The 12,452-nt window shown below is 53.1% G+C and overlaps 1 protein-coding gene across 1 annotated transcript; it reads left to right on the top strand.

Annotated features, from left to right (window-relative positions):
- Nucleotides 1-713: 713 nt before the first annotated feature.
- Nucleotides 714-12,405, top strand: ANAPC2 (anaphase promoting complex subunit 2). Its single transcript, XM_072882742.1, is given in 16 exon segments — nt 714-890; nt 892-936; nt 939-1,022; nt 1,024-1,152; nt 2,019-2,641; nt 3,156-3,288; nt 5,514-5,688; nt 5,836-5,955; nt 6,474-6,591; nt 6,674-6,855; nt 7,006-7,147; nt 7,906-7,981; nt 8,546-8,749; nt 10,457-10,586; nt 10,896-11,131; nt 11,900-12,405. Coding segments are annotated over 16 exon segments (2,787 nt in total). The 3' UTR covers nt 12,113-12,405.
- The last annotated feature ends 47 nt before the right edge of the window (nt 12,406-12,452 follow it).

Genomic DNA, 12,452 nt, shown 5'->3' with positions numbered 1-12,452 from the left:
AAAATATGGGACAGGTGAAGGGATTGAGCCATCCCAGTAACTGAAGTGACAGCAACCGCTCTTGTGCCGTTTGCCTCCCTCCCACCCCTTCGCTGGTCCAACATTTCTACTTTATGATAGTATCATGGCAGTGTTCCTTTAAAGATGGAAGAAATGACGTGAAAAGTTGAGCAAAAAGAGTGTCCCATAAGCTGACAGCTCTGTCATCGTTTTGTTGTTACCTGCATGCATTCGTGGTCTTCTGGGTCAATGTCTTCTCTCTGGCTTCCTCCTTTTTCCCCCCCCAAATGATGGTTTGTGAGGTCCTTTTTTAGGGCCCATTCCAAGGGCCATCTTGATGTATTTCGACAATACGCTTTAACTCAACCTCCCCTTTTCCTCCCCTTGAGAGGGGCTCACTTGGCCTCGCTGCCCGCCGAGCCCTGGGGAGCCGCGCAAGGGCCTCGCTGGGCAGCACCCTGCGGTCCCCGGGCAGCCGAAGGCGGGGTGATGCCCGTGCCCTTCGGCCCGTCGGGCTTCGCTTCCCCGGCCCCAAAGAGCACAGCACCCAAGGCAACCCCAAGGCAACCCCCAGCCTCCCCACCGAGGGGGCCTGCCGGTGCCGGGAGCTCCGTCCGGCCCGGCCCCGGGCAGCGGCAGGACGCGTGGCCCCGGGGCCGGGCGGGGAGCCCTGGGCGGGGGGTACCTTGCCGTAGGCCGCCTCGGTCTCGGCGATGGTCCTGTCGAGCTCGCCGCGGGCGGCCAGGTGCCGTGCCAGGCTCTCGCTGGTGCGGGCCAGCCGCTCGGTCAGCGCCCAGATCCGGCCCTGCAGCCGGTTCCGCTCCGCCTCCTCCTCCCGGATCCGCCCGCTCAGCTCCTCCCGCCGGGCGCGCAGCTCCGCCAGCCCTGCGCGGCACCAATCCGTCAGCCCCGGCCCCGGCCCCGGCGCCGGCCCCGGCGCCGGCCCCGCTCACCCTCCCGCAGCTCCGCGTTGTAGCCCCGCAGCGCGGCCCCCGGCCCGCTCATCGCCCCGGCCCGGCCCTGCCCAACGTCCCGCCGCGCTCCGCCTCTTCCTGCGGCGCGGCCCGCATGGAGCCGCCGGCGGACCCGGGGCTGTCGGCCGCCTGGCACACGCTCAGCACCGCCCTGGTGCCGCCCGCCGCCCTGGGGCTGGTGAGCGGGGCCGGCCGGGCCGGGGGCGGGGGGCTGCGGCGACGCGGGGCCCGCGGGGCGGGAGGGCGGGAGGGGGCCAGGGGGAGGACGCGCCGCTCCCCGCTCACCTCCCGCCGCCGCCCTCGGGTCTCTGGGCCCCGCCGGGGCCGGCCGCCCCCGCTGGCCCGGGGCAGGCCCCGGTCCCCCCCTCCGCCGCCCCCGGGGTGGCTGAGCTGGCCCCAGCCTCGTCCCCCGGCCCGGCCGGTCCCCTCCGCTCCTGGGTCTGGTTTTCGGCGGTGCTGTGGGGCGGGTGGGAGCTGGTGGGGCTGAGGGGGGAGAAACGGCTGGAGGTGCCGGCTTGGAAAGAGGGGAAGGGGGGATCTAGCCGTGCGGCGGCTTGTGTTTGCTCGGGGGGCTGTCAGGGAAAGGCTGTGGGGGTCCAGCCGTCCCCCTCTTCCCCCGTCACACCAGCCAGGAAAGCGTCCATGCCAAAAAGAGGCATTGCTTGCCCCGTCAGCGCAGCGGCTCTCTCCCTGCTCGCTCCCTGAGGGAGCTAAGGTCGGCCAAGGAAGGTTTTGCCCCAGAGCGTGGCTTTTCGGGGACCCGAGGGTGGCTCGTGGCACTCCCGCCAGCGCGTGTGTCCTGCGGCAGCTGCCAACAGGAACAGCAACGGAAGGTGTTTGGGTGTTAGGCCTGGGAGGTGGGCACTTGGCTTCCAGCAGCGGGCTGAGACCCCACCAGGTCTCCGTGGAGGAATAGTATTGGCCTGGTGCAGAGTCTGTGTGCGTTTGGTCCCCGCTCTTTGAGATGAGCGGTCTCTTCTGCCACAGATCCTCCCAGAGAAGTCCTTAACGGGCGTTTTACGTGGTCTCCCCTCCGCTTTTCAGGCAGCACCGAGGTCTGATGCTGTGGGGCCGCTGAAGGATGCCGACCTGCGGGCAGCCCTGGACGTGCTGCGGTGTTACGACTTGCATTCGGTCATGGAGGAGTGGTTCATCGAGGTGCTGCAGACGGACCTTCAGGCAAATATAGCTCCTGAGTTCTGGAACTGCATCAGCCAGTATGAAAACACAGCTGAGGAGCCCCAGTGCTCCTCGCTCCTTCTGGACGCATTTTGTCTTCTCAAGTGCCGCCTGGATCCCTACCTGAACAGCCTGGAACTCCTGGAGAGGTGGACCAAGGCAGGCTTGCTCCTGGGGACGGGCGCTCAGATGCTGCAAGAAAAGGTCTACACCATGTTCAAAGCTATCCTTTTCTTCTCCACTACCAAGTCCTTCCAGAAAATGATCCAGCAGTTCTACAGCCGCACTTTCAGGATATACATGCGGCAGTGGAAGAAAGGAGAAGATGGAACGAACGAGTGCGAGAGCAGCATGAGTGAGACCGAGCAGGAGAGCGATACGGAGGAGGGCGGAGGAGAGAGCCCGATGTGTGCAGGCTGCAGCAGCAAGAGAGAGCAGTGCTGGTGCCCCAAAGCCATGGAGCAGTTTCAGCAGCTCAATGACATTCTGTACGTAGTGGTGGCTGTCACTCAGAACAAGCGGATGGTCTGGATGGGGAGCAGCAGCAGGTTTTCTTGATATTTGAAAACGGGAGGAGTTACACGTGAGGTCAGGCTGTATCATGGTGCTGGCTAGAGAACTTGATGCAGGGTTTCTGCAGCTGGTTGCCAACTGGTGGTTGAACTAGAGCAGATCTTTAGACAGAAAGTTCCTCTCCCTGGATATGAGAATATCTTCCTCTTGCTCTAAGGCCTTCTGTCCACAAAGAAGCAAACTCTTCTAAATGAAAAAGCTTTTGATGGCTAGAAAAGGATGTTTCTAAGGAAGATGGGGTGGCAGTAGCGTTATGCGTTATATATGTGGTGCATCTACACGGGCTATCAGAGCATTTAAACTAAGAGCTAGGCCTGCATCTGTGGAGCATACAGGGAGGAAGGTGCCTTCAGGTAGTTAGATTTTCTTTATTTGCTTGTACCTTTGCTTCCATAACGCTCTGAATCGGGTCACTGTCTGTGTCTGTAGCCACCGGCTGAATTTGCTGGAGAGAGTGAGTGCCGATGCTGTCACGACCATCTTGCACAGGATGATAGAGGAGAGGATGGAGCAAAGATGCAGGGGGGAATACGAGCACTCCTTCCTGAATGAGTTCCAGGAGGTAAGGACGGCGTGCGGGCAGCAAGGGCCCTTCCTTTGGAGGTGTGCAGCTGCTCCTGTTACTGGTTTAGCAGCTCAGGCTAAAAGCGGATTCCACCTGAAAACACCTGGCCCAGGGCTATGACTCCCACCATTGCTGGCAGAAGAGGTGGTTAAAACTCCCCATTTTGATTTCTGCTAGAGGGGAAGGTTTGCTCTGACCTGTGGATAATGGGCCATTATATTTCACCTGGCCATGTCCATAGTAATGAGGGAATTTCTGTGGTTCCGCTTTACAGCCTACAAGAACATGCAGTGCCACCTAGCCTGCAGAGGACCCTCCCTCTGCATAGGTGGGCCCAAAATTAGAATTTGTGTGGCTGTTTTCTGTCCTCTTTCCAATTTTTCAGCGCCCCTTTAAAATAGGAAGCGAGGATGGGAGATGATACTCTGGTATTGATCTCACCAGTGGGCCATGTACAGAATTAAAATCCTTGCTTGCAACTACCCGGTTGTTTTGCTGTTACCTTAAACTGAGTTCGTGTTGGGCTGTTTACCCAGTATGACCTTAAAATAAAATGCTTCTCCAGTTTATGGCTCTTCCAGGATACAGTCCTGGCTCTGCAGGCTTGCCCTGCACTGCTTTTTCCTCAATGCATGACCCTGCCTTTGCTTATGTTGAAGAACAATGCATGAATTCAGGTTGCCATGCAAACCAGACTGCTTTCTGTGGTTGCCCTAGTTTCCTTGCTGTTTGCCATGCTGGCTGCTTTTGTCGTCTGCAAACATCGGCAGTCATTTTATATTTACTTCCCTTTAGTTGCTGTGCAACACTTTCTTTATTGGACCTAGTGTGAAATGCTTTGGGGTGACCTGGAGATTGTTTAAGGACATTTTAAGGGCACCACAGAAAATGCAACTGCATTCCGCTTGTCAGACGTTGCAGAAGGTCCCCTTGCTCCCACCTCTTCAGAAAGGCCACAGAATACTGGAGCGTGTCAGAAGTAGGAAGAGATAATTTTAAGAAAAAAAGCACAAGCCTGGCAAGCTAAAAGTAAAATAGGAGAAGTCTGAGAAACAGCTTGCTAAAAGTACAAGTGCTGACAGCAAACCCTCTTTTCAGACACGTCAGCAGCAGTCTGGAGTGTCAGTCACTAATCAGGCTGTCACAGGAGCACCCGGAGAAGATAAACCCGTGGGGAAAAATGGGTTGGTTTGATAATAGTTGTATTCCTTAAAATTGAGTTGCTTTGCATCAGTCATAGTGCTTTCCTTTTGTTCTTTAGGAGAATTCTTTATCAGCTTTTCCACAGTTTTGCCCAGATCGATGCCCAGACATTCTGTAGTTCTCAGGTTCATCCTGCCTTGTAATTAGCAGAACTTGTACATTTCTTCAGTGTTTCCTCAGTCGAGCAGATAATGAAAAATTAACATCAGCAAACCAGACCTTGACTTAGCCTTTTTGTTTCAGGCTGTTGGAATCTGGTTATCAAAAAATATTAATATCTAGTCACTATTAATACTCAAACACTATCCCAGGAAGTACCACGTATTTGCCACCTTGAAGGGGAAATTAAAAAAACCCATTTCTTTTGAACGTCTGGATATTGTAGTTGAGTACCTTTGAAATTTGACAATTACACATTTCTCTGTAGAAAACTAAATCTCAAATACAAAAAATTAACCTTCTGATGCTCTCTGTTCAGGTCTTTATTTTATTACTCAGTGACTAGACTGGTATTTGAGGTCTTGGTTTCAAGTGCCTGAGTTTGCTTGGTAAGAGTGTGTCTGTGAGTCCTTGGGATGGCTTGCTTGCTCTTCATTGATTTCAGGAATCGTAGAAATTTTGGGCCAGGGATGATGTGATGAGCAGTTTGCTCATATTCTCATGAAGAGAATAGTTCTGCAAGTGTAGAATGGAATGGAATTCTGCAAGAATAGAATAGTCTGCAAGTTTTTGAATACACCTTATCCTTTTTGGAGCCCAGTGCCTGTGCACAGTCCTCAGTCACCCCCTATCTTCTCATACACATCTGTATCTTTAGTTAAAGTACATATTCTTTCAGCTAGGCTTTCCCTGGCTATAACCCAGGCCAGGGTGCATTTGGAGAGCAGCTGGAGGTGATGCTGTCCTTGGCTGGCTGCTCATTTCTGCTTGCTATGGTAGCTGCCTGGAGACGGGGTAAGCGTGGGATGTGGTTGTGCTGTGGTGTTCACCATCTCTGTACTCTCCCTCTCCTTGTGCAGTGGATCGAGAAGGTGATTGGCTGGCTCAGCAGGGTTTTTCTGCAAGATGGTCCCTTGGCACGCTCCTCTCCAGAGGCTAGCAGCACCTTGAAGCGCTGGCGGTGCCACGTCCAAAGGTTCTTCTACCGCATCTATGCCAGCATGCGCATTGAAGAGCTCTTCAGCATTATTCGAGGTTGGTGTGATCTATTCGGTTTTCATTCACTCTTGGACTTGGACTGGATGAATGATAGATCTGTCTTAATCTCCTGATGTGCCACGCTGTCTCCTCTTGCCTTCCCACGGGGCATGGCACTGTTCCCAATCACTGCTTGGTTTGTAGATTTCCCAGAGTCGAAGCCTGCTGTGGAGGACCTCAAGTTCTGCCTGGAAAGGACTAATCAGAGGCAGCAGCTGCTCAGCTCTCTGAAAAGTGCTCTGGAAATGCGGCTTCTGCATCCTGGTGGGTTTTACATCCCCGCGTATGTCATAACACTGTAAGGAGCCTGGGCATGAGTGGGGATCTACTGGGAGCCATCACCCGGTTTCGTGTTTGATGAGTGAGAGGCAACCAGGCTGTGCACCTCACGTGCTCCCTGTGTTGGAGTGTGCATGGGCAGCAGTAGCTGATTATATCCCAGCCCCTTCTTGCCTCATTTTTGCAGTATGGTGAGGAGCTGAGTTAGAAGTTTAGCTTTGGTCCAGGTGGGTGAAGGCTTCTCTGCTGTGTGTGGTCTGAGCTCCTAATGCAAAATCTGGGCTCAGCCAGTTTATAGGAGTCTCCGAGCCTGTGTTCACGGTTGGAACTGGTTTCTCAGACATATGGATCCGATCTCTCCCTTTGGTTGGGGCAGTAGGGCAGCAAGCCCTTCGCCTCCGACTCCACAGGTTGAACAGAGGGCTTGGAGCATCCAAGCTCCTTGCATCCAAGCCATCAGTCTGTGCTCTGGGACTCTGACTCCCTCTGCCCCTCTCCTGTAGGAGTCAACACATCCGACATCATCACCCTGTATATCTCTGCCATCAAGGCCTTGCGGGAGCTTGATCCCTCCATGGTTATCCTGGAGGTCGCCTGTGAGCCCATCAGGAAGTATCTGAGGTAAGAGGCTTGTGGGGCAGTCTTACGCATCCCCTTTCCCTCCCCTTCCCTTCACTCGCTCTGTTTCTCTTGCCTGTGGCAGGACTCGGGAAGACACGGTGCGACAGATTGTGGCCGGTCTGACAGGGGATGCTGAGGGCTCCGGTGATCTTGCAAACGAGCTCTCGAAAGCTGATCCGGTGACCTTGGAGAATGGCCAGGAGAGTGATGATGACATCTCGGAACCAGGGGACTGGGTTCCTGACCCGGTTGATGCAGATCCAGGTTAGATGCCGAGACCAGAAGTCCTGGTAGCCCGCTGTTTTCCCTGATGGGCCATAGTCTTGAGCAGCTCATTTGCTAGTCCTCTAGAGCTGAGCTGCACGGGGGCAGGTCTCCGTTAATCTTGCACTGTCATCTGCTGGATTTCACTAGGAAAATCAAGTTCCAAGCGTCGGTCCTCAGACATCATCAGCCTGCTGGTGAGCATCTATGGCAGCAAGGACCTGTTTATCAACGAATACCGCACACTTCTGGCTGACCGGCTGCTACATCAGTTCAACTACAGTGCTGAAAGGTGAGGCCCAAGTGCCCGACCCCAGGGCTTTCCATGGTAAAACCACCTGATAAAGGTGTGCTTCAGACTCGGTCCTGTGAATGGCTGTTTCTGGAGACAGGAATGTCTTTGGCCATTTCCTCTGCAGCTTTGTGTTTGCATCTAGAATTTCATGCGCTCGCCTCTTCTCAGGCTGCTTCCTGCTCAGTCCTGCCCTTGGCTTGCACTAATAGGGCAGTATGCAGGAAATTGGAGGCACCGACACCCTCTTAGCTCCATCCCACATGTTCTGATGGCCCTCACGACCTGTACAGGCTGCTTAGGGTCAGCAGAAAGTGTCAAAGTAAGAAAAAGGCATGAAGCATCAGGAAACCTCAGCTGCAACCCAACTATGTCTCTTGATTCCACAGTTCCAGTGGTTTTCCTTTCTGTAAAATGCAGCTAGTGCGAGCTGTGCCTGGGATGGGCAGTCTCAGGCAAGTGGCTCGCCAAATGCTGAGGTTGCACTGTGTTGTTGAGGGGGATGGCTAGGTGCCGTGCTCGTCCAAATGAAAGGGATGGGAAGGTCCTCAAAAAGCTGCTGGCCTACAGAGGAAGTGACTGTTCTGCACTTAGATGCTAGGAGGCATCCTGTTCAGATAACGTGCCTTGCAGGGCTTCCTAGGAAGAACACCCTTGTGCCAGGGACTACATTTTCTGGCTGTGTTGCAAGGGGTGGAGGCCAAGCCAGGGTCATCTGTCTGAGGGCCCTGTGTCTGATCTGTTGTTTCTCTTATCAGGGAAATCCGCAACGTGGAGCTGCTGAAGCTGCGGTTTGGTGAAGCTCAGATGCACTATTGCGAAGTCATGTTAAAAGTAACTTTTTTTTTTTTTTAATTCAAGTCCAGGCTCATTGGGGAAGGGGAGGGACTTGAGGAGTGACCCAAAAAGGGTCTTTTAGGGAAGTGGGCTTCCCAAAATCCCAGTGAGGGGGCTGATTTGTGACAGGCAGAAGTGCATTCAAAATAATGTCTGTTTTTTAAGCCCTGTGGTTTGGGTTATCGGCTCTGGAGGATTGGTTGCTCTGGTGCTGCCCTTCCTGCAGTACAGTATTCTGGCATTGAAGAGCTGGGCTCTTCCAGCTCCCCTAGGGTTGGGACTCTGGAGTTCAGTTCACTTGGAGCACTGTGCGAAGAACACAGGTCTGGAGGGACTCTAGTGTAGGCTAGTGCTGAGTTGTAAGCCCTTCCTCAACCTCCCCACAAATGTTTCTGAGTATGTAGCAGACTTTCTAGTAGACACACATGATCACGTCCTTTCCAATGTCCCCATCATCTTCTGGAGGCAACACTAGTCACCTTGTTTAAGCTTCTCCTTTACTAAGGGTTAGCACTGACTTGGAAGAGAAGGAGCTGCCTTAGCTTCCTCTGCCTTTTCCAGGATATGGCTGACTCGCGACGCATTAATGCCAACATTCGTGATGAGGAAGAGAAACTCCCAGAGGAGGAGAGGCCACCGTTCAGCCTCGTTGCCGTTATCCTGTCAAGTGAGTTCTGGCCACCGCTCAAAGAGGAGAAGCTGGAGCTTCCAGAGCAGGTCAAGGAAGCCATGGAAGCGTATTCCAAAAAGTATGAGAAATTAAAGGTGAGGCAGCCTTAACCCTCCTTAAAAAACATGTATGCTGTTCAGACTTTGTTATGTAGCGTGGTTTTTGCAAAGTCCCCTTTAACATCCCTTAAATTTTAGCTGCTAGTATACCCATGCTGTTATGGTGGAATCCCAAAGTCCTTCAGCTTTGAATCGGGGTTAGAAGCTGCGCTAGCTTAGCTATTGCCAAAATAAGGGTTTATCTCTTTATGGGGTGCCTGTGTCGTCGTAGTGATTGCAGTTAGGGAAGAGAGTTTTCTAAAATATGCTAGTGTTTGTTAGTTAAATGGATACTGAGGTGGAAGTTCTTAGGCATCTTAAGTCTGGTCTAAGCTTCTTGGCCTAAGTTCTATAGTAGTAAGAGTGACATCCTGTTGGGCCTCTCTTCTTCAGTACTCTGGCACTCTCCTCCCCTGTTTGCGCTCTTGAAAAGAAGCTCTTTTTAACATGGTCTCATTTTAAGATTCGTTGTTAGTCTGGAGTTAGGTGAATGTCGCTTCCTCTTCTGTCTGTGGTCTCTCCTGGGTTGATTCATTCATTTCTGGAGGGTCCCTGCACTCCATGTTAGACGGTTTAGGTGCAAGCATTTTTGGTCAATTTGACTGTGGCTCGGACAAAGACTGAATCCATGCCTTTGTAAACAGCATGGAAAGGTGGAAGAGAGGCGTACAGAGCAAATATAAGCAACCGTGCAGTATTCTTCTGTTCTCCAGGCACTTGATCATGGCCGTTAGTGAAATAGAGAAGGCTGAGGTGCATCTTGCTCTGCACATACAGAATGGGTTGGAAGCAGGAGCATCTGTCTGGAAGTCAAGGAGAGATCTAAGTCACTTCCAGAGCTGAGGTCTTGGCTTTCTCATCTTGCATCTTCGTATCTGCTGGAGTGCAGAGCACACATCTGGAGCGCGGATGATTCAGATCTAGCTGTCATGCCAGTGTAGTGTCTGTGTGCACACGCAGGTGGTTCTTTGCAGCCAACCTGAACACAATTTGGTGTCTCATGCAGGTGTTCCTCTTTGCCTGTCCACTTGTGCTCTGACTCCACTTCAGGCTTGGTTTTCTATATCCTTGAACTTGTTATTATACACCAGGTGATACATGCCATGAAGCTGGGAAGCTCATAGCTCTAGATCCTGTCTCTTCTCCTGCTGTAGCTACGTGCCAGACGTGGATGCCAGCTGATTTCTGTGCCTGCAAACAATGAGTTAGGAGAGGATGCAGGAGGGGATGCAAGGAGGAGGCGGCCTCCTCGAGCATCCTCCACCTTCAAAGCAAGCAGTCCTCTTTTCACGTCAGTATCAGAAGAGATTGCTTCTCTTCCGAGGAAATCCTGCCCCAGCTGAGTATTTATTTTCCAGTAGGAGTTTGTCCTGAGTGGCCCAGTTGGTCTTCCAGTGTTTCCTCAACCTGTGCTTACCCTACCAGAGAGCTGAGTGACTGGCTTTCAGGCAGGAGAGGGGCATTGGTCTTGGGCAAGGGCTGGACAACAACTTGTGCCGAGGAGGATGTTTCCCATGAGGAGGTGGGGAACGGTTGGGTGGTGGCAGTGCTGGGCGACTCATGAGGAGGGGAGCAGCTTTCGTATCTGGCAGAGGTGTATGGAGCGCAGCTGGCCCTGAGGACAGAGGGGTGTTTGCAATAACGCAGCACTTCGTGGTTCCTGGTAGAAGATCTGCTGCGAGTGGCTGCTTCTGCCTTTTCCAGGCCATGAGGACCCTGAACTGGAAGTACCACCTGGGCCTGGTGAGCTTGGACGTGGAGCTGGCAGACCGTACCCTCTCCCTGTCCGTCTCTCCTGTGCATGCTGCCATCATTCTGCACTTCCAGACCAAAAGTGAGTGCCGCAGCAGACTCAGTGTTACCACCTCTGTCTGTGTGCTTCCCGTGGGTGAGTGGGAAGGCCACGTTACTTGCGTGGCTGTAGGCTCTGAGGGCTCTGGCAGCAGGACCAAGACCTGGTTCATGGGCTTGGATCTACCACAGGGCTCCGCCAGGTCTCTATCTCCTCAGAGACAGCACCCACCAGGGCCACAGCTCAGCACCCAGTCTGCTTTCAGGCAGCTGCTGCACACAGCTACTTGCTCCTGGCAGTGGAGGTGGGCAGGTGTCCTGTGCTTTTCTCTGATATCTGTGGTCTCTGCAGGTACATGGACACTGACAGAGCTGAGTGAAGTGCTCAAGGTGCCTGTGACATCGCTGAAGCGTAAGATGACATTGTGGCTGCAGCAGGGTGTCCTGCGTGAAGAGCCCCAAGGCACCTTCACCGTGATTGAGGAGGAGCAGAAGGACCAGGTGGAGAAGGTCGTTCTGATAGACAGCGACGAGGAGGGTGACTCTGCCATGGCGTCGCAGGCTGACCAGAAAGAGGAAGAGCTGCAGGTACCCGTCCGTGTGTCTCGGCTGCTTGCAAAGCCAGCAGGACAATGCAAACATCCCGTGCTTTTGGCCTTGGGGAACCTGATTAAGATGATGGATTCAGTTTGCACTTTGGATTTGCATTGTCCACTGCAAGTGGCTAAGTCCAGCACGGGGGTTTTTTGAAGTGGATATCTCTTGATTAATGTTCACTGGTGCAGGTGCTGGATCACAGCCTTCCCTCCAGAAAAGTGCCTGGCTGCTAAGCCAGGCAACTATTTGGACATCTCTAAATGTGCTTTTTCAGTTTTAAAAAAGAAAAAGTCTGAGACATGATTTCATATTTGAAAATAGTCATAACTTATTTGGATCCACCCAAGCAGCGCTTTTTGGCACTCAGACTGCCAAAAAGGCCAACCCAGCCCTAACAGCTGGACCTTTGCATTCTCTGTGTTGTGGTTCCTGGACACTTCCAGTGCTTTTCCTACCCGTGTGTCATGTTGTGTGTGTGTTGTGCCACTGTGCAACACGCAGTTGTCATACTGGTGTTTATCCACTGAGGGTCATGCACGTACTGCGTGTCAAACCCTGCTTTCTAGCTGTGTGTCCCAACACCTGATGCTGTTCTTGGATATTTCCTGTTTAAAGACCACATGCTCATGGCTGAGAGCAGAACTTACTGCCAGCCACAGCCCTGCTCTGCTGTTGGGATATGGGATGCTAAAGCACCCCTTTTCTTCATGGTATAGATGTCAGTGTGGTTTACTGTTGCTTGTGTGTCCCCCTCTGCAGCTGTTCTGGACATACATCCAGGCTATGCTGACCAACCTCGAGAGCCTGTCCTTGGAGAGGATTCACAGCATGCTGAAGATGTTTGTGATGACAGGCCCAGTGGTTACAGAAATCGATATACAAGAGCTGCAAGGTTTTCTCCAGAAAAAGGTCCGGGACCAGCAACTCATCTACTCTGGAGGTGTCTATCGCCTGCCCAAGAACTGCAACTAGACTGTGAGCGTTCCTGCTTTCCCCTCTGCGTCACTTCTCTGTGGCTGTGCTCAGCTCCTGAGTGCCAGCCACCTCTCTGCATCCTGCTGGGTAGCTTCTCTGCTTTGGGGGTTTGCTGTGCCCTCTTCCCCAAAAGGGTGTCCTTTTCCACGTGGAGACAGCTCAGCAGCAGCCTGGGCCATGCACCCCACAACTTCTGGGACTGGGTCTGCTCCCCGTATGGCTTTTCCTCCCATACATGAGTGTCTGGGCCCACTTCACTGGTTAATAAAAACCAGCAGTCTCCTTTTTCAGATGGTACCAAGTCTTTTCTTTCCTCCCGGCCGAGCGCTCTTGGCAT

Source organism: Ciconia boyciana, chromosome 18, assembly GCF_034638445.1.
Source record: "Ciconia boyciana chromosome 18, ASM3463844v1, whole genome shotgun sequence".
NCBI classification, from domain to species: domain Eukaryota; kingdom Metazoa; phylum Chordata; class Aves; order Ciconiiformes; family Ciconiidae; genus Ciconia; species Ciconia boyciana.
Note: the sequence above shows the minus strand (reverse complement) of the source record. Positions and strands in the feature narration are given on the sequence as shown.